This window comes from Molossus molossus, unplaced genomic scaffold (genome assembly GCF_014108415.1).
Source record: "Molossus molossus isolate mMolMol1 unplaced genomic scaffold, mMolMol1.p scaffold_m16_p_17, whole genome shotgun sequence".
NCBI lineage: Eukaryota > Metazoa > Chordata > Mammalia > Chiroptera > Molossidae > Molossus > Molossus molossus.
In genome coordinates, this window is record NW_023425352.1 from 33,032,503 (window position 1) to 33,053,425 (window position 20,923).

The 20,923-nt window shown below is 43.4% G+C and overlaps 1 protein-coding gene across 2 annotated transcripts; it reads right to left on the minus strand.

Annotated features, from left to right (window-relative positions):
* Positions 1-907: 907 nt before the first annotated feature.
* IFIT2 (interferon induced protein with tetratricopeptide repeats 2) lies at positions 908-10,292 on the minus strand. 2 transcript variants are annotated; one of them, XM_036265991.1, is made up of 2 exons: positions 10,148-10,292; positions 908-3,947 (listed from the first exon to the last, which is right to left on the minus strand). In XM_036265991.1, exons 1-2 carry the CDS (start codon positions 10,237-10,239, stop codon positions 2,549-2,551), a joined length of 1,491 nt encoding a protein of 496 aa, XP_036121884.1. In that variant the 5' UTR covers positions 10,240-10,292; the 3' UTR covers positions 908-2,548. The 2 variants fall into 2 exon arrangements, with proteins under 2 accessions (XP_036121884.1, XP_036121883.1); XM_036265990.1 differs by having other exon boundaries at positions 908-3,950.
* Between the last annotated feature and the right edge of the window lie 10,631 nt (positions 10,293-20,923).

Here is a 20,923-nt window from a genome sequence, read left to right on the forward strand (position 1 = left end):
TTCTTTCAGTGGCTATGATGTGAGACCAGCTTAAGTTTTCAGAGCCAGTTCATACCCAGTGTAACATTTCATTTCTTAGTAACTGAGTCTGGAAGAGTCAAGGTACATCAAAATTTCAGGAAAACCAGAACACCTCTGTGTGTTCCATCACATATAAATTATTTTTTAAGAATTTCTTTTCTTTACTGATTTTAGAGAGGAAGGGAGAGGGAGAGAGAGAGAGAAACATTGATGTGAGAGAACATCGATTGGCCGCCTCCTCCGTGCCCCCCACTGGGGATCGGGCCCACAACCTGGTCATGTACTCATGTACTCTGACTGGGAATCCAACCAGCAACTTCTAGGTGCATGGGTCAACACTCAACCACTGAGCCACACTGGCTGGGGCCCATATAAATTATTGATTAATTAAATCTATGACTTTTTTGGGAATCCATACGGTGCATACTGATGGTCTCAGGGCACACAATATTATTTTTGATACAGAAAATAACACAAAAGCCATTGTTACAGTAGTTGGAATTTTTAATTTAAAAAGAATCTTGAATTGTATACAATGTTTTAATTGCTTAATAGAAATGTTAATATATACTTAATTTGATTGAAACATATTTGACATATACCATTGTGTTAATTATAGGTGTACAGCATGTTGATTTGATACATTTCTATATTGTAATAGGACTGCTATTGTTTGACAGTTAGTACCTTTCTCTCACCTTATAATTATTATTTCTTTTTGGTGGTGGGAATAACCTAGAGTCTAGGCAAGGCGGATGATAACACATTACTGTTGTCTATATTCACTGTATTGTGCATTAGATCTCCATTACTTATTTACTAGATACAAGCTTGTATCCTTAAACAACATCTCTTTTAACCCCCCCCCCCAATTCGCAACCCCAGATAACACCTTTTAAATGTAAACTAATTCCAACAGCAACATTTTGCAACCCAGAGGGTGATGGATGGTCTCGTCCTGGGTCAGCTGACCATGTTTTGGGTCACACCAACCTTGACATTATAGGCTATTCAGTGTCTACCTACAAAGTTTCAATCACCCAAAACATACCATTAATTTGGAGGCTTTCATAACAATTTTCAGGGTTAAGAGAATATTCATATCAGCAAATTTACAATATTTCCATTAGTGGGAAAACCTTTCATTACTGGTGTCATTTCCCATGATCTTTCACTAGGTCCTTAGCCACCAAATAATTCCCTATTCTGCTGCTTTCCTATCCTTTGAAACTGGAGTCATCAAAGCTTTTTTTTTTCTTTTCTTTTTCCCTAAACAAAGTAAGTCTTCAGTCTATACAGAACTTTTCCTAATAATGGTTAAGAAAATGAAAATTTCTCCATCTGATTACAATCTGCAGCGATAAACCAGCATTCCCCTCTGTCTTTTCCTGTTCCCACTGGTGAGACATTTATTTCTCCATACACTTTTTTTTTTTTTTAACAGAACATGATTATATTTAATATACAACTTTGGTACAACCAAAAAATAAAACACCACAGTAAAATAATAGCAAAAAAAAACCCCATGAGAAATGGTTAACATCTTCAGTCATAAACAAGCTCTTAAAAACCAGTAACAGAGGCACTATAATCCAAGGGACCTGGAAAAAAGAAAATGAAATACAAATGACGACTAAGATTAAGAATACATGATTGAGCTGAACAGGAGCAGAAGAGTAATTTCTCTAACATCACAGTGGCAAGAATAAAAACACTGGCATGCAAAGTCTTTCAGTTTTGAGCAGTGTTGTCCAGTTGAAGTCTCAGGAACAAACACTGGGAGAGAGTGATGAGCATCTATAAATAGGGAGGAATCTAAATTTGACTTAAAATATAAATTCTCCAAACACTTTTTAAAGAGATATGTTATTCTGTTTTCTAGCATACCGTACAGAATCCTTTAAAAAAAGAAAATTCTTCACATGTATTACGATCACAGGAGTGGAGGTGAAATCTCCCCATGTGCCTCCCGAACCTCTATGCTGTGACTGACTCACCCCATCGCTCCTCCGAGATATGTCCCTTGAAGATTTGACTGATTCTCTGCTCTCTATTATTCAAACTATGTTCCCGCCTCAGTTAATAGGACGACTGGACTGCTGTTGTAGGACAGGCTAAATGAAGGATTATCTGGGGCAGAGGAGAAAGAAGGCAGAAGGAACCGAAAGTGCACATCCAGGCCTATCTAAACTTTGGTGTCCCTGCCTTTGGATGGACAGAGCACATTCCTGGACAGGATCTCAAATAACTGGATGGAAAAGCATTGTGAAAGTGGCCCAGGGTCACACATGCCAACTGGGAAACGGCCCTTTTACTAAGTCACAGGACACCCTATTCTACCCTTAGTCTACTTCCTCTCCTGGAACTCCCTGAGCAATTCAAGTGTTAGCCTTTGGCCCAACAGAGTTTTTCCATAACCCAATTCAGTTCTGTGCCATACATGTTGTCAAAATATTTTGATACCAGCTGCGAGGAGGGTTTCAGCTCCCTCCCAGGAGTAGCCCTAGGGGCACCACATCCAGACCCCTCATTCCTCCTCTAGAGATGCTGAAGGGCTGAGGCGTCCAGAGGCCAAACCCCTCTCAGAGTTTTCATCTACTGGTAACTTTCCCCCATTCAGCTTCTGAAGAAATGCCAAAAGATGCAAGGTCTCAGGATCCTCTCTCCTTCTAGAAAGCCTGGTTTGGGCAATACGTTGCAGTTTGTTCTTCATCTTCTCCGTCACCTGTGGGTCACGGTTAATTTTCACACCTTCTATGAAATGCTGGATGGCTTTGCTCGCACACTTCATATCATACCACTGAAAGTTGCCGTATCGTAGATGGAGCACTTGCTGGTCTACAGGCGTGAGCTCTTTGCTGAATTCTTTCTGGAAGTAATACTCTGCTTCTTCATACTGATGGGCCTGTGCGTAGAAGCAGGCAAGATAGGAGCAGACGTGGGGGAGGTTTCCATTGAGCTCATCGGCTTTCTTCAGATGATCCACAGCATGTCCCCGTAGCTGCCAGAGGTCCTCTCCTTCCCCACACGTTCCATCCGAAACTCCCTTCTGACCCTGGAGCACTTTCGCCCTGTAGCACATCCCGATGGAGTAATGCAGGTAGGCGTTGTGGGGCAAGCGTTTCACGGCCCTTTTGAGCAGCCTGATGGCTCTGTCCCAGTCATGTTTTCTCCGATACAGCATTGCTGCACCGCGAAGCACATCCGTGGCATACGGGGCTCTCTCCACTGCTTCTGCAACTAACCTCTCTCCTTCACCTTCCTCCTTCATCTTCTGAAGCTTCAGAGCCAGGAGGACTTTGAGATACTGGTCGTCAGGGTTCAGCCGAATGGCCTGCCTCAGCGCCTCTTTGGGATTCGGAGGCACTGGCCGTTCATCCAGATGGTAGCTCGCGATTGCCAGTCCCGAGACGAACTCTGGGTTCTTCGGGTTCTTCTCCAGACACTTCTCAAAACACACCTTTGCCCTCTCGACGTGCTTTCCTCCACACTGCAACTGAGACCAGCCCTCCTCGCAGTCCAGCTCAGGACTCTCCATTCTGTAGGGGCTGGAAAACTTCTCGCACACTCGTCTGACCTTGTCCACGTAGGCCTGGGCCTCTGAGAGCCTGCCCAGGTGGTAGTAGACCCAGGCGTAGTTGCCCCAGGTGACCAGACTGCGGATTTCTGCCTGGTCCCCGTGCTCTTGCTGGACGGACTCCTCTGCTCGCTGCAAGCACGCCAGCGCCTCCTGGCTGCGGCCTCGGTGGTGGTTTATGTAGGCCAGCAGGTTGGACTTGGTGGCTTTGAACTCACTCTTCTGCTGCTCGCCCTGGTGACACACCGTGTCTTCGATATCGTCCAAGGAACGTTCTCCCTCTAACAAGTTCCAGGTGAAATGGCAACTGAGCAGCCGTAGGCAGCTCTCCAAGGAGTTTTCAGCGGTCCTGCTGCGGGGAAAGGCAGAAATATGGACATTTTGAGACACAGCACAGATTCACCGGGCACGAAACAGGGAGCGTGGCAAACACAATTCTCCTCCTCCGAAAGGGAGTGAAGCCCAATCAAAAAGAACAATATTTCAGCCCTGGCTAGTTTGGCTCAGGGTTAGAGCATCGGCCTGCGGTCCAGAGAGACCCGGGTTCGGTTTCTGCTAAGGGCGGTACCTCGGTTGCAGTTTGTCCCCAGCCCTAGTCGGGTCGTGCAGGAGGAGTCAGCCACTCGATGTGTCCCTTTCACATCGATGTTTCTCTCTCTCTCTCTCTCTCTTCTTCTCTCTCCCTCCCACTCTATCTGAACAAAAAATGAAAAAATGTCCTTGGGTGAGGATTAAAAAAAAAAGAACAATATTTTCTTTTTTCCCTTTCTGTATTTTGGTATACATGTTAAAGCAGGGGAAGCAGGAATCAGGTGACTGGGCAGCAGAAGAATTAGGGAGGGCTCTGGCCAGTGAGGCTCAGTGGTTAGAGCATTAGCCCCAGGACAGAAGGGCCTCAGTTTCAATTCCTAGGCAAGGGCATGTACCTGAGTTACAGGTTCGATCCCCAGCCCTGGGCAGGGTCATGTGGGAGGCAACCAATCGATGTGTCTGTGTCACATCAATGTTTCCTTTTCTCTTTCCCTCCCTCTCTTCCACTTTCTCTAAATATTTATAAATGTTTTTATTTATTTTTTAGAGAGAGAGGAAGGGAGAGAGTGGGAAACATCAATGTGAGAGACATCAATCGGTTGCCTCCTGCACGCCCCCTACTGGGGATGGAGCCTGCAACCTGGACATGTGTCCTGACGGGGAATTGAACTAGGACTTCTCAGTCCAGGACACTCTATCCACTGAGCCACACAGGCTGGGTTTTCTCTATAAACCAATGGGAAAATATACCCAGGTGAGGATTAACAACAACAACAAAAATTAAGGAGAGGGCAGTGGCTAGGTTTCCCTAAATAAGGCAGTATTGTTAGGTCGAGGACCCTTAGCTTCCTGCTCGTGGGGCCTCTGCAAGGCCGCCAAAGCTGTGGGAACCGATTCCAGCGAGGCGTTCTGTACTTTTCAGAAGGCTGGTTAATTGCTTTTTGTTTCTGTTCTTCCTCTTACCTAACATTTACTTTTTAATTTGAAGATTTTTATCTTTATAATTTTTTCTTCTCTTAATGTTTTGCCATCCTGATTTTATTATTTTTTGTATTAATTTTTTTCTTTTTATCCTCACCCGAGGACATTTTTGCATTTATCTTGAGATATAGTGGGAGGGAGAGAGCAACATTGATGTGAGAGAAACACATCGAGTGGCCACCACCCACACAATCCCAACTGGGGCCGAGGATGAACTCTTAGTGGGAACCGAACCTGGGCCTCTCTGGCCCGCTGGCCGACGCTCCAACCACTGAGCCAAACCAGCCAGAGCAAAAAAATTTTTTCTTTATTGAATTTAGAGAGAGGAAGGGAGAGAGAGAGAGGGATAGAAACACTGATGAGAGAGAACATTGACTGGCCTCTTCCTACATGCCCACCACTGGGGATCGGGCATGTGCCTTGACCAGGAATCGGTGACCTCTTAGTGCATGGGTCAATGCTCAACCACTGAGCCACACTGACTGGGCTTGCCATCATGATTTTAATCTTGGCTGTCCCTCTGAGAGTTCACTCCATTTTATTCCTTAGTTCCCCTTAATTTGTCTTCTTAATCTCTATTACTTCCCATTTCCTGTCTAATTATTTGAGCTTTTCATATATCCTTAATTTATTTTCTTTGTTTAGCCAAATCTTTCTTTATTCTTTTTTTTAAAAAAACATTTTTTACTTTATTGATTTGAGAGAGAGAAGAAGGTAGACGGAGAGAGAGATGGAAACATCGATGAGAGAGAACATCGAATGGCCACCTCCTACATGCCCCCCAACTGGGAATTTGGCCTACAACCTGGGCATGTGCCCTGACCAGCAATCAAACTAGTGACCTCTTGGTGCATGGGTTGACACTCAACCACTGTGTAACACTGGCCAGGACAAACCTTTCTTTTTCTTTTTTTTTGGTATGTGCCCCTAGCGGGAACTGAACCCGGGACTCTCTGGTCCGCAGGCCAACGCTCCAACCGCTGAGCCAAATCGGCCAGGGCAAACCTTTCTTTTTTTAAATCAAATTGGTTTTGTTTGTCTTTTTATTATTTTGATCGTCTATATTCTTATTTGTTTTGAACTTTTCCATTTTAACCATTTAAATCTTAATTTCAACCATTCTTCATTTTTATTCATTTCCCCTACATTTGTATTATTCCACCTCCTAACTTGACTAATACTATATACATGGTAGCAGTCTTAAACTTTTGTTGTGGAATAAATATAATCATCTCCCTCCCCAATTTCTTAGATTGCCAATTCCTGTTCTTAGCATGTCTCGTTGAGTTGATTTAGTAATAATTTTGCTTGAGTCCTCTGGAAAGATTTCCCATTCCCTTTAGTGTTGGTCCTCAAAACAAACAAACAAAACCAACCAAACAGAAACAGCAAAACAGACAAATAAACAAAACCCTATCTTGAATAACTGGAGATGAACTGGTTAAAACTCATGAATAGCCCAAAATTGTTTTTCTACATTGCTTTTGTATTGGAGTCTCTGAAATCTTCCTTTTTTTTTTTTCTCAATTAAAAATTTATGGTATATATAACTGGCCCTTTTATCAGGAGCTGATATTCTAAATATTACAGATTCTGACATGGATGGACTGATACTATTGCAATAACCTGGTTATTATTTAACAAGAAAAGAGTAAAGGGAAGATTAGCTAATTTAATATTTCAGGTCTATTTCTCACTGATCGGTGGGGGAAGGGAGTGTAGACACATGCCTGAAAAGGTCTGAGTGATGTGACAGATACTTACCTGTCCATCACACCTGGGAGTGAGTCAGTGTCCAGAACAGGTGTGGCCACTGAAAGCATGTGAAACCAGAATATTTAATCTCCTAGACAAAAATGTTCTCTCTCTCTCTCTTGCTGCCTGCACCAGACTGCTTATTTGCCATGTGGCCCACAGCCATGTGGGACCCACACAATGGACTGATGGACTGAATCTAGCCTGATCCTGGGTGGCTGGTCTGGACCCGGCTGCCTGGTCTAGACCCGGCTGCATCATGGAGTGGCCTCTGGATTCTGGCCTTATTTCTGACCTTGCCAGATCCACAGCTGGCCCTCTTCCAGGACTGGATTGAGAGAACTGGGACACCACAACCCCAGAAATACAATTCCATGCCAACAAAAACCACTCATTCTCCCATGGGGGCGTCTGGAAATCCTTATTCCGACTATACCCTAAGAATCTCCTACCCATAAATCTTGGAGGGATCTAGCCCCCTCATCCCAATCTCATCATACAAGAGATAATCTGGGAAGTCATGTAATGTGGCAAGGATCACTTTTGAAATATCTGCCCAAATGGAAGATTATATTCCATTTTCCTCCTATCCCCTAGCTTTCAAGTTTTATACCCCCTTTTCATTCCACCTTTTGATTACACCATGGCTGGGTACCCAGACTCAAGTAAAAGCTGAAAATGGACTGAGAGGGAGCGAGGGAGCCAGAGGCAATTTTCACGAGTTAAGAAGAGTACTATGGCCTGGCCGGTGTGGCTCAGTGGTTAAGCATCGACCCACACACCAAGAGGCCGCTGTTCAATTCCCGATCAGGGCACATGCCCAGGTTGTGGGCCCAATCCCCAGTGGGGGCATGCAGGAGGCAGCCGGTCAATGCTATTTCGCATCGATGTTTCCATCTCTTCCTCTCCCTTCCTGATGGCACCATATTCTGCATTATGTGCTATAGAGAGAATGACTCAGGTGCACTTGGAGAAGACAGAGCTGAGTCCCAAGTGTCCCAGTGTCCTGTTCTAGTCCTTCTGGGGTTGCCATGGTCCTGTGTCAGGGTCCTGGGAGCCATTCTAGGCGCTTTAAATCAGTGCCTGCTCATTTATGTCACTTGGAACAAATGGAAACTTAACTACCCCAAGCAGAATAAACAAAAAATAGGAAGGGAAGTGGGCAGGGATGTCTGCTCAGGGAAGGAAACTGCCCTTTTAAAGCCCCAGGCAGGTCTTAGAGAAGAGCCGGGTTGTCTGAGTCTCTCATGTAACATGTGGGGAGGAGGGGGAGGAGGCAGAGTTCCGGGAGACTTCCTGGGGTAGTGTCTGCATTGTAATGACACGTGAAAAGATGACGTCCAGTCTCACCTACCTTCCTTCTCAGTGAAGTTATGGGAAGATTTGCTTAAGCACATGAGCTTTTTAGCTCCTTTCTCATCTTATAAAAGAAACAGAGAGATACAGTTGAAATGATCTCAAACATAAAATATCTAGTCAATTGTGCATTTGCAGCATAGAGACATTTAACGTACACACTTATGTGAAATCCCTTTGTGCAGCCATTCAAAAGGCAACCAATTTCACTGCACAATTATGGATTATTATTTCCACTGGTGAATTGAAAGCTGGTCCCAGATACTTGCTTCCTGGACTCATATTTGTGACTTATGCTTCTGATGCCTCTAGAAGTCCTAACTATTTATGGTACAGCGATTTGTTTTTCGCCCTGCTTCTGGTCTGGATGAATCCAGTGACACTGTCCACCAGGCTCAGAGGTAAAGCTGTCCCTGCAGAGTCTGAGTCAGTACCAGCACCACTGAGGAAGACCCTGCAATGCACACCCTTGGCCCTCATCCCAGAACTCAGAATTTGGGGTGGGGATGGGGGATTGACCCCACGAATCTGTCTTTAACAAGCTCACCAGGTGATTCATATTTGAGCTCAAATTTGAAAACCACAATCTTAGCGCACAGAGGGGCAATGCATAGTGCATTGAAAATCAAAGAAAATTAGGAGATTCATGGGTCTGTATTATCATGAGAAAGATTCTATGAGAAGACTATATGCTGAAATTCTAAGAAGTAGAAACAATTCTTAGTACCATAGAAACAGACATCTGGAAATGTCTCAAATCTTTTTTTCCTATCATGGAGACTAGCAGGAAAACCACCTTTCCAGCAGACCAGGCAACTTCCAGAAGAATGGCATTGTGTCCCCCAGGAAGTAAGTGCTGGGGCTGGCGACCCTGGATTCTGAGCTCCCAGGACTGACGCTGAGGCTCACCCCATCCTCAGACTGGAGGGAAAAAAGCTTCCTTCCGACCCAATGAGCTAACACTTCCTCTCCAGGGCAAAATTCCGTTTCTGGGGTATAAGAGGATCATCTCTAATTCATACTTAAGAATGGATAACTCTAGCCCATTAGTTGAATTTTGGGGTAACTTATATTTCTGTTGAATGAATGAATATATTTTGTCAGTCCTGATGCAAATCTGAGATGAATTATCAGCACGGAGAAAGACAAGTACCATATGATGTCACTCACATGCGGAATCTAATTAACATTCTGAAGTAGCAAGCAAAATAGAGACAGACTCATAGACAGTGAGCAGGCAGACAGCTCTGAGTGGGGGATGGTGAAAGGAGGGGTTGAGCAAAAAAGAAAAAAAAAGAGGTAGAACTCATTGACCAGGACAGTCCTGTGGTGATTGGTGGGGAGGGGTGGAGGTGGAAGACAGTATAGGGGGTATGAACTGTGATGGAAAAAAAAAATTAATTAATTAAAAACAAACAAAAATGAAGAATTTGAAAAAAATAAAAAAGTAAACTCCACCTTCACATGAAGTGAGTTGCTACTCTGACTGCATTTTAAACATCGCTCAAACACTTTAAACACTGCTTTTATTTTGTTAAATGAGAACCCTATTCAAAGCCCCTTACTTAGTTCTTTGAACCACTAAGAAACAAAAGAGAGTCTTCAGGAGCAACTCCTCCAGACCTTGGAATGAAGAATCTGCCTGATTAAATCCTTCTCGGTCCCCCCACTCCAGCCTCGGTTCCCTCTGAGCTCAGCTCTCAGCTTCCCCAGGGAGAGTCGCCCTTCGGAAGCTGGACCTTGTGAAACAGAAAAACGATTCAGGAGTCAGCTGGCAGCCTAGAGCTAGGAGCAGGGTACAGGCTGGATTCAAACTGGCAAGCAAAGCAGTTCGGGAACCTGCCTTTTACAGCAGCGCGCTGCCTAGAGTTCGCCTTCCAGCCACAAGGCTGATTAGACCTTCCCTGCGCCAGAGAGAAGGCTCACCTCATGGTGCTCTGTCTGCTCGGCTCCTCTGGGAGGCTGCAGTCCAGGCTACTGTGCTGCTCAGCAGTCTTCCTCCTCTGCCCCACACACATACTGACTGATGCGACCTATATATACCCAAGCATCCCCTGGTTCCTTTGCCGTGTTTACTAGCAACCGACTTTAGGAAAAACTGAAACTGAACAGGGGAAGAGGCAGGGCTCTGAGAGGAAATGCAGACGAGTGAGACCCAGCCCTTGGACTCTCTCCTCTGAGAGCTGAATCAGAGGGACATTCTCTTGGTGAATGGTACTCCTGTCCTCATCAGCTGACATCAAGGGAGCCCAACGTGCAGGATTTGTTTACCCAGCACTCCGCCTCACTCAGCTCGCTCTTGTTACCAGCATGACTCACCGACCACTGGAAGGAGCAGTTAGGTAACCGGCACAGGGCAGAGGGTGCCTTGATTCACTCCCCGCTGAATCCCCAGTTCTTACAATAACTCGTGGCACGTGGCAGGCATTCACGAAGTAGTTGCTGAATGAATGAATACACGATAGAACTGTGGGCTCTGACGGCAGTCGCCCTGCGTAGACACCAGGCTGCTTTGGAATGCTGCGACATTGCAGAAATGAGTGGACGGCTCCATGCCTCAGTTCCCTCTCCTGGGAAGTGAAGACAGTCCCCTACCAACTTACCATGGTGCCGTGAAGCTCAAGTGAGTGAATACATGAAATACCTGATTCTAAGGAGAATAGTGCCTGACACATAATAAGTAAATGTTAGTTTTTATTTTAATTAATAAGTAAAATCATTAACCAAAGAGACCAGAAGGGAAACCTTCAATGTTTGCCTTTTCCAGAGCTTTAGCTCCCCTGATATTTCACGATCCATCATGATTACTAACCTAAGCCAAACAGTTCCTAACATCTCTACGTATCGGTGGTTTCCCTGAGTTCCACGGCATTTTAAATCCTGGTGAGGCACTTTGGTATCCAGAACCCAAATTGCAATCGGCAGCCACCGAGGAAGTGCACTTTCTTTGCTTTTTCCGAATTCATACCCTTAATTACAATGTACGTAGACCCAAGGGGGAAAAAGAAAACAGCACCAGGCTTCTTTGGGGACAGGAAATTACACAGCATAGGAGAAACATACGCTCTGGCAAAACCCGGCCTTGATGAGCCTGGTCCGTCAGTCTCAGATAAAGCATTACTCTTTGTGGATTTTACTGCCCAGGACAGGGTGGCAGGTATGCTTCTTGGCAACGCTCTACCCTTTTATTAAGATACACAGCTAAGCCTATCCCAGTTGGAAATCCTTACTTTTGGACCTCACTTCTATTTACAAGTTCTATTCCATACTTGCAGAAATGTATGTTCAATGTGCAAGAAGTGCTGAAATAAGAAACTAGGAACACTGTGGGTTTTGGTTTTGTTTCTGGAACGTGTACTCAAGAAAACGATCAGATAGAAAGGTTTCAATCTTAATGAAGAGACTGCTTTGGGAGGAGCACAGAGGAAGTAAGCGGTCACTGGGTTTTGAAGAGCCCAGAGGTGTGGATTCGCTCTTCAGAAATCTGTATTGTCAGTGCCTGTGTGTAATCCACCTTATCAGGGGTGAATCACCCACCTGCTCTGGGGTGAGTGAGAACACCTGATGTGCTACAAAACAGAAACTGGAAAGGAAAATCAACTCTCTCCTGGCAATAGTTCTATTTTGAGAAAAATGAAACTGAGTTGGTCTGATTAGTCTGGTTGTTACAAATGTTTCTGTCTGTCTTAACAGAGGCCCAAGGCTGCCCTGTCTAGACTAAGGGAGACACCTTGTTTGCTGTTCCCAGAATAAGGAAAGCCACCTTTGTAGCATCAGCTACAAAGTGGTCCTGTAATGTTTCCCTTTTCTCGCCACCTCGAGTTTAATGTGTTTTTAGCCCTAGAGTATTGCATAATCTCTTATTATCTCTAAATCCAACCCACCTCTATACTCAACGTTCTTCAATTACTCAGCTTGAGTTTGACATCGGTTTCCTGCTAGGAACCTGACTTAGACAAAAAAAGGGAGGAACTCTTAAAAATCAAAACCTAGTATCTGAGAACAAAATGGCAGATGAAATGAGGGTGTTCCCTTTGTGACCTTGTATAAATTGTTTAACCTTTCTGAGACTGGATTCCTCATATCTTTTGTGAGGATTGAATGAAGTGCCTTTCACATTTTCTGACACATAGGAAGCATCTGAAAATGTAACTGATGAGTATTATCATCATGTATAACAACAGCTTACATTCATGAGAGATCATCTCATCTAATATGCACAGCAGCCCCAAGAGGTAGGTGGTAAGTATCCCATTTACAGATGAGGAACTGAGAGAGAGAGAGAGAGAGTTTCTTACACAATAAGTACAATGTCATATCAACTAACCAAATGTGTGTGTGTGTGTGTGTGTGTGTGTGTGACTTCACTCCCTAATCTCTTAACCATTAAAACCATCACAGGATTTTGTGGTTAGTCAGAACAGTAATCTAGATGTTCGTGATAAAATGCCATAACAGTTTACTTTAAGTAAAACATCATCCTACATAACCTGGGTGGGACTGGTTTAATCAAGTGAAAGGCTTCAAGACAGAGGAGAGGCTTCCCGGATGAAGAGATCCTGCCTGCGGACAGCAGCTGCTGCCCGCGCCCAGAGTTCCAGTCTGCCTCTCTTGACAGGTTGCCCTGTGGATTTGGACTTGCCTTCCCAGCCCTTACAATAGGCCAGTTCCTTACATTCGATCTCATATATATCTCGTCCTGCCTCTGCTTCTCTGGTTGAATCCTGACTGATACAGAGGTTTATGGACAAAGGATGCTCACTGCAGAATTAGTTACAACTGCTTAAATATTTAAACAAACTAGATGACAGTTCATAAACAAACAAACAAACAAACAAACAAACAAAAAAAAAAAAACATTTAAAGGCATTGCAGGACTATCAGTTGAACACATGAGTCTGTTTTAGCTTCTTCCTCAAATCATACTAAAATGACAGAGTTTGTAAAGGCTTAAATCCATAAAGGGAAGAGAATAGTAGAGATCACAGAGGCAACAAAATCTTGGAAACTGAAAGAGCTAGACAAGAGGTCATTTCTCAAGTTGCATGAAACTTGAGAAAACAACATCCATCAGCAGTGGGGGGCCCCCAAGCATCAGTCCAACTTATAATGCGCCAAAGGCTCCCGAATGAATGGCACGAATCAGTGTATGAAGACTAACATCTGAATAATAAGAGTTCTACAGGGGACAAAGAAAGTGAAAGAAAAAAATTATTCAAGCCCAGCCAGCGTGGCTCAGTGGATTGAGCATACTCCCATGGACTGAGAGGTCCGAATTTCATTCCCAGTCAGAGCACATGCCCAGGTTTCAGGCTCAGTCCCCAGTAGGGGGTGTGCAGGAGGCAGCCAATCAACGTTTCTCTCTCATATGGACATTTCTATCTCTCCCTTCTTTTCTCTCTAAAAAAATCAATAAAAACATATTTAAAAAATTTTCAAGAAAATCCAATTAAAAATCCAATAAAATTTTCCTGAATTGAAAACTATAAATTTCCAAATGGAAAGAAATAAACTTTTACCAAGTACATGATGGTAAGCTTTTAGAACACTGGTAACAAAGAGAATTCTGTAAGTTCTGAGGCGAGCGGGGAATTTATAGTAAAAAAAAAAAATTCAAATGTTTTTAGACTTCTCAACAACAATAGTAAAAGCTAGAAGATAAGGGAGAAATGCCATAAAAATAGTGTGGGCAAATCATTTCTAACTTATAATTCGAAATATAGGCAAATAATTACTTAAATGGGAGGAAAGAATACAGCCACTTTTATACTTTTATGCACTGTTCCTGAAGAAGTCCAATCAAAAGTGGGAGTGAACCCTGGTAAATAAAGAAATGGGGTTTAGGGAACATAGGATCCAGTGCAAGAGAAGGTCCAGTACAAGAGGGAGGTGAAGGAAAACCCTAGAAGAAGGCGAAGGGAAATGCTTGCTACTTGGCTGCCCTGCTGGGAGAGAAACCAGTGCAGGAGCAGATTAACCGTCCTAAGAGTGATGTCCCCAGAAATGTAAAATGACAACTCCCTTGATATTTGAAAACATGGAGAAGAGATTTATTTAACTAGAGGAAGTTTGGTTGGGGCTGAGATAGTGATACCTACTTAGACATCTAAAAACAAACAAATAATAATAATAAAAAAGAACACAAATACTCTTTTTGTTTGTTTCACTTTACTTTGGAAATAAAATGAAACAAAACCCAGGAAAAGAATGGTCACTGTAGAACAAGGCATGGCTCCATTGTGAATAGCATGTATGTGGTTGTAATCATCTAAATACTGAATATTAATTGAATCAAAATCATAAATGATATTGGGATAGGAGGATGTGGGAGAGGAGCTGTGTGTGTGTGTGTGTGTGTGTGTGTGTGTGTTGGGGGAGGGACTTCTATGGTGGAAAGCCAATAGGTAATGCCTAAACATTTTTTAAAATCCTGAATTTCCAATATAATCATATTATTTAGTGTAAGAAAATAAATAACACAATAGTCACTAAAAGAATTATAAATGGTTGCCCCTAGAGAGTGGGAAATACGGTGAAGAAGTGTTACTTCTCCCACCTTATAGAGTATTGACTATTTTAGTGGTGTGAATGTATACATTTGATTAAACTATAATATAAAAAATCAGAAAAGAAGAAAGGGAGGAAAGAGGGAAAGAACTAAGGAAAGAAGGAAAGAGGAAGGGAGGAAAAAAGGAGAGGAGAAAGAAAGAAAGAAGGAATGGGTAGGGGAAGAAAGGACACAGGGAAAGAAGGAAGGTAAAGAAATCACCATACATCCATACTTGGCAACATTACTGTGAAGTCTTCAATAGTCATAATATAAAAAAAAAAAAATTAATAACATGGAAAAACTCTCACAATATAATGCTAAGTGAGAAGAGGAAACTGTATATAATATATACTCTAAACTTAAAAAATATTTTTCCTCAAAATCTGTTTTATAAATGTTGAAATGTTTCATTTATGGTTGGTTATATATAATAGATGATACGAATTTCCCTCTTATATTACTGGTATTTTCCCAAAGTTTTTAAGTGTGCTTATATAATTTTTAATCCTTAAAAATGTCCTTCATAATTTTAATTTTAATTTGTTGTTGTTGTATGTGTGTTCTTTTGTTGTTTAAAGATCACTGAGGATTAAAAATAAAACAGAAAAGGGAGTGTGGGCTCTGGGACTAACCAAATCTAGCTTCTCTGGAGGTTTGGGGTACCTCAGAGATGTGGGTTCTGGTTTAGTGCCTGGCTGTGGTTCTTTGGGAAAGATGAGCTAAATCCATCCTTTGCTAGGACAGCCACTGCTGAGCTTTGCTAAAGAGATACATTTTCTTTTAAAATTATAACTAAATAACCCCAAGCTCCTGACTTTTCCTTTCAAATAAAAAACAGAAAGCCCTGGCCAGTTAGCTCCGTGGTTAGAGCTTTGGCCTGCAGACCAATGAGCCGCAGGTTGGGTTCCGGTCAAGGGCAGGTACATTGGTTGCCCTTGCATGTGGGAGGTGACCAGTCCATGTGTCCGTCTTACTTTGACGTTTCTCTCTCCCTTTGTACCTCTGTCTCTCTGTCTCACTCTCTCTCTCTCTTTCTCTCCCTCCCCCTCTCCTGCGCTATCTGAGGATAAAGGGAAAAATATCCTCCGGTGAGGATAAAAACAAACAAACAAAAATCCCAAACAAAACAGAAAAATGAAAGCCTGGTTTGCATCCTTAACAAATTAAAATGTGCACACAATAGAATGAAATACATTTGCCTCACCCCCACCCCCAAAGACTCCTGCACCCTTTCCTCCCCATCCCTCTTACTTCAGCCTCTGGCCACTTGTTACGCTTTCTGAAAGCTCCATTAGGGAGAGACTGTGTGACTTCGGAAGTGCTCCAGACTGTAAAATGCATGAAAGAATATCTAGATGAAAGTACATTAAATATTTAAGCAGACGCCTAAATCAAGCAATTAAGAAAAATCTGCCTTGAAACTTTCAAAGACACTAGACACAATTTCAAGGGATCAATACAAGATGAAAACCATTTACCTCATGGTCGTAGGCCAAGTGCTGCCCAGTGGCCCTGGGGTGTCTGGCGAAGGCTGGTCAGCAGCTCAGAACTGCCCAGCTGCCTGCAGACTCCTGTGGTCAAGACTCCCGTACTGTCGACAAAGGGTCCCTTTATGTGCACTTGTAGATATGACAGGGACCCTTTTCCTGGCAAGCACGACTTTCAGCGACCTGGTTTGCTGCTAGCAGAAATGGAGATTTTTAGCAAGAGCTTCGATCTTTCTGGTTGGGAACTCAACTGGGACGGCCAGTTCTGGAGGAAGCCTATGGAAGGAAGTTCAAGGCAGGGGAAATTTACCAGGGAGGAGCACGGAGAGAACTAGAAATGTAAATGACCCCTGGACCTGTGTGGCTTCAGGAGAGCTGCTGCCACCCGAGACACCCCTAGCTAATACGGATTGAGAATCTTCACTCAAGGCTTTAGAGAACCTAGCTTACTCCATCTGACACCCATGAGAGAGCTTGCCATTTACTATAGGAACAGGAGAAGACTCAGGGAGCTGAAGCAACCAGCTCAAGGAGGCTCATCCAGGTCTGATGCACCCTAAAACCTCACTTGTTTAGTTGTGGGGTTTGAGAGCAAGGACGGTCTGGATCTGAGCTACATGGGTTCAGTTACACACTGTTGGTGGGAATGTGAGTTAGTATATTCCCTACGGAAAACACCTGGGGTGTAAAACTTAAAGAGACACTTGTTCTCAGGGTGGTATGAACACTGACCCTGCACTTGCATGGCTATGAGAGTGAGTGTCTCCTTAAATAATGTGCCTGAGGTGGCTCACTCCCCTTACTCTACTCTGTCTGGGTCCTGGTCCAGCTCCTGTGTTTGTAAACTCTGCCCTCTATTGGTTAGCATTCTCCACAAAATTATACTGTGCAACAGAAAAGTCACACTGACCTGAGCTGGCATTGCTCACACAATCTGTGTAGTAAAGGATTGGAGAGAATGTAGAAATAAATATAGCTACAATGTAATCTCCATATACTGTGATTAGAGAGCTATGTATGAAGGGCCTGGTATACTTTGGCACAGGGCCTTCAAGTCATGATAGCCCAAGAGCTGGAATGGGATATAAGTTGATCACTTGGTCAAACTCCTGTACTTGAAAGGAACTGAGGCTTAAAAGGATACAATAATTTTCACCGAGTGACAGAACCAGAACTGGTAGAAATAAAACTAGATCACCTATGTCCTAATTCCTAGTTTCACAAAGTATCTTTAATGGTGTATTAGGATTGAGTGAGAGAAGAGCCACCAGGAGAAATATGCAGGTATCTTACATAGGCACGGGATTTATGTGATGGTGAGAGCTGGCTAAGCAGTACCTGTGAGGCTTTTGTCTTCCTGTCTGATGCTGGAGCTTCAAGTCCTCAGGCGGGCAGTGGAGAAGGGAGGATGCATGGATGTGGGAGAGCAAAGACAGCAGGACCACAGCACGCACTGAGCATCCCTGCAACAATGCACTGGAATCCAAGTCAGCTCTCACCGCCTCCAACTCAGGCAATGTGGGGTCGCGCAGGAGAAGCTGGTGCCTTCATCATGGATCTGAACACACACCCAGCTCAGGACTCAGAGACACTGAAGGAGGGTCCAGGGGGAGTGGAGCAGTTGTAGGCCTGGCACACCAAGGGGTTGAGCCAAGAGATAGGCAATAGTGAGCCATGAGCTGCAAAAACACCCATCCTGCCATTCCAAGCACAAAGAGCGAAATGAGTGCTTCTTTTTTCCACCCTCTAGACCACATGCAAAAATGTCTCTGACTCACCCTGACTGGAATCAGGCAAAGAAGAAAATTCTGGGAGACACATTTCAGTCTGCCACACTGACACAGAACAAAGACCCCCAGTTCACAACACAAGGTCATTGTTGCCTGTCTGAGTCTCTGTTGCAAGAGCCTTAGGGCAGTGCCTCCTGCAGATTGAATGTCTTTGCAGCTGAAGAGGATGTTGAAGAAGAACATGCATTCTTGATTTCTGAGATGATGACCAAAGTCATAGTACCAGATGTCTCTTCAAAAAATAACAGCAGCACCAACAAATTAAGTCATTCTGTATCTATGTGTGTTCTTAGGGGAAGAAAACTAACACAGTCTATCCCCAGGGAAATCACCTCTCTCCCATCAAACACTAAAAGGCCAGTTCCTGTAGGGAGCTCCAGTCATGGGAATACCTGTATTCCCTTGTCATGGTCCAAGGATCAGGGGACATGTTTCCCGTCCTGTCAGATTTCAATAGCAACAAACAATATTGTTTTATGAGTCAATGAATACAAGATCTACAATGCTAAGGGACAGATATCAGTCAGAAATGTTTTTTAATAAGATCCCTGTATTTCCTAATCAAGATACGATAAAGATATGATCTGCCCTAGTGTCTCAGCTGTCCAATGCAGCAGTCTCTCTTTTTAACTTGTGAACAGAGCAAGGAGAATGGGAGCACATACATTTGCATAGCACAGTGTGTGTATGTGTTTGGTTTCGAGATGCACGTGTAAATGTTCCTTTGACAAAACAACTTCAACAAAAGCATCTATCAGTTGTCAGCAGTGACAGCTTTACATCACAGAAATGGACAAATGCTGAAATCAAGTCTTTTTTTTCTTTCTGGAGAACCAGTTACCAGCACACTGCTAAACATTTGCTGTCAGTTTACAAATAAAAGCCATCTTGATTTTGAACAAGACTAGAACGATCAAGATGTTTGTTTAAGAATGTCTTTGATTCTCTTGAGAATGTAAGGCAGCTGCTGAACTTATTAGTTCTGTTTATTTTTATTGAAAAAATATAAGAAAGAGAGCTATATGATGAGGTAGTATCTGGATATTTTTATTTATTTTTTATCGTTATTGTTGAATGTATTACAGATGTTCCTCATTTTTTCCCCATTGACACCCTCCTCTCCACTTCCGCCCCCTTCTGCTTTTCCCCACACTATTGTCTGTCCATTGGTTATGCTTATTAGTTCTTTGGTTTATTTCTTCCCACCCCCCAAGCTCCTTTCCCTTTGAGGTTTGTCAGTCTAGCAACCAATTTGTACTTCTTAATCCCTTCACCTTTTTCACCCATTCCACCAGGAGCCCTCCCATCTGGCAACCAACAAAATGTTCTCTGTATTTATGAGAATGTTTCTGTTCTGCCTGTTCATTTGGTTTGTAGATTCAATTGTTGATAGATATGTATTCATTGCCGTTTTGTTTGTTCATATTTTTTATCTTTTTCTTTAAGAAGACCCTTTATCATTTCATATAATAACGGTTTGGTAGTGATGAACTCCTTTCGCTTTTCCTTGTCTGGGAAAGTCTTCATATGGCCATTGATTCTAAATGACAGCTTTGCAGGATAGAGTCATCTTGGTTGTAGGTTCTTGCTTTTCAACACTCTGAATATTTCTTGCCACTCCCTTCTGGCCTGCAAAGTTTCTTTTGAGAAATCAGCTGACAGTCTTATGGGCGCTCCCTTGTAGGTAACTAACTGCTTTTCCCTTGCTGCTTTTAAGATTCTCTCTTTGTCTTGAACCTTTTGCATTTTGATGATGATGTGTCTTGGTGTGAGCCTCTTGGGGTTCATCTTGTTTGGGACTCTGTGCTTCCTGGACTTGTATGTCTGTTTCCTTCACCAAGTTAGGGAAGTTTTCTGCCATTATTGTTTCAAATAGGTTTTCGATTTCTTGTTCTCTCTCTTCTCCTGGCATCCCCAAGATGCGAATGTTGGCACACTTGAAGTTGTCCCAGAGGGTCCTTATGCTATCCTCATTTTTCGGATTCCTTTTTCTTTTTGCTGTTTTGATTGGGTGTTTTTTGTTTTTTGTTTTTTTTGCTTCCTTGTATTCCAAATTGATGGTTTGCTTTTTGGCTTTACCTTCTCTACTATTGAATCTGTGTAACTTATTCTTTATTTCAGTTAGTGCCTCCTTCATTTCTGACTGTGCCTCCTTCATTTCTGACTGGTCCTTTTTTATGCTCTTGAGGCCCTCACTAAGTTCACTGAGGTTCTCACTAAGTTCATCGAGCATCCTTATCAGCAGTGTTTTGAACTCAGCATCTGTTAGGTTGCTTATCTCCATTTCGCTTAGTTTTTTTCCTGGAGTTTTGTTCTGTTCTTTCATTTGGGACCTGTTTCTTTGTCTCCTCATTTTGGCTGCCTCCCTGTGTTTGTTTCTATGTATTACTTAATGAGAGATATGGGGCTAGCTGAGACCAGATGCTGCTTGTTTGAAAGAATTTAGGAAAACCTGAAGCACGATCCAAGACAGGCCAATCCTCTGGTAAAGTAACTGGCAACAGCTTGGGTGGGGTGGGGCCTCAGGGAATCACCAGGGTGGGGCTACCAGTGTGAGCCAGGTTGCTGGAGTCCCAGATATGGTGGCTGTCTGCTGCCCCAGGGAAGGGCTCACCAAAGGAACAAAGGCCTCTAACAGCATGTCTGTCCCAGAGAAAGCCCCCTCTCCAGCCCTCGCTCCAATGCCAAACAGCTCAGTTTTTCCCCATATGTCTCTGGTGCCCCTCGAGCTGCCTCCCCTCCAAGCTTAGAGGGAGCAAGTCTCTGTGGGGGCCCTTTAAGAGGAACTGCCTGGGGCTCCAGCTGCCTCAGCTTCCCTGAGCCTTAGTTCCCGCTGGTTTTTCCAGCCAAAAGTTATGGGGACTTTTTTTCCTGT

Coding starts and splice junctions, on each gene's coding strand:
- IFIT2 (XM_036265990.1), bottom strand. CDS start 10,239: ATGTGTGTGGGGCAGAGGAGGAAGACTGCTGAGCAGCACAGTAGCCTG. Junction 3,951..10,147: donor AGCAGACAGAGCACCATGAG/GTGAGCCTTCTC, acceptor CTTTCCCCGCAG/CAGGACCGCTGAAAACTCCT.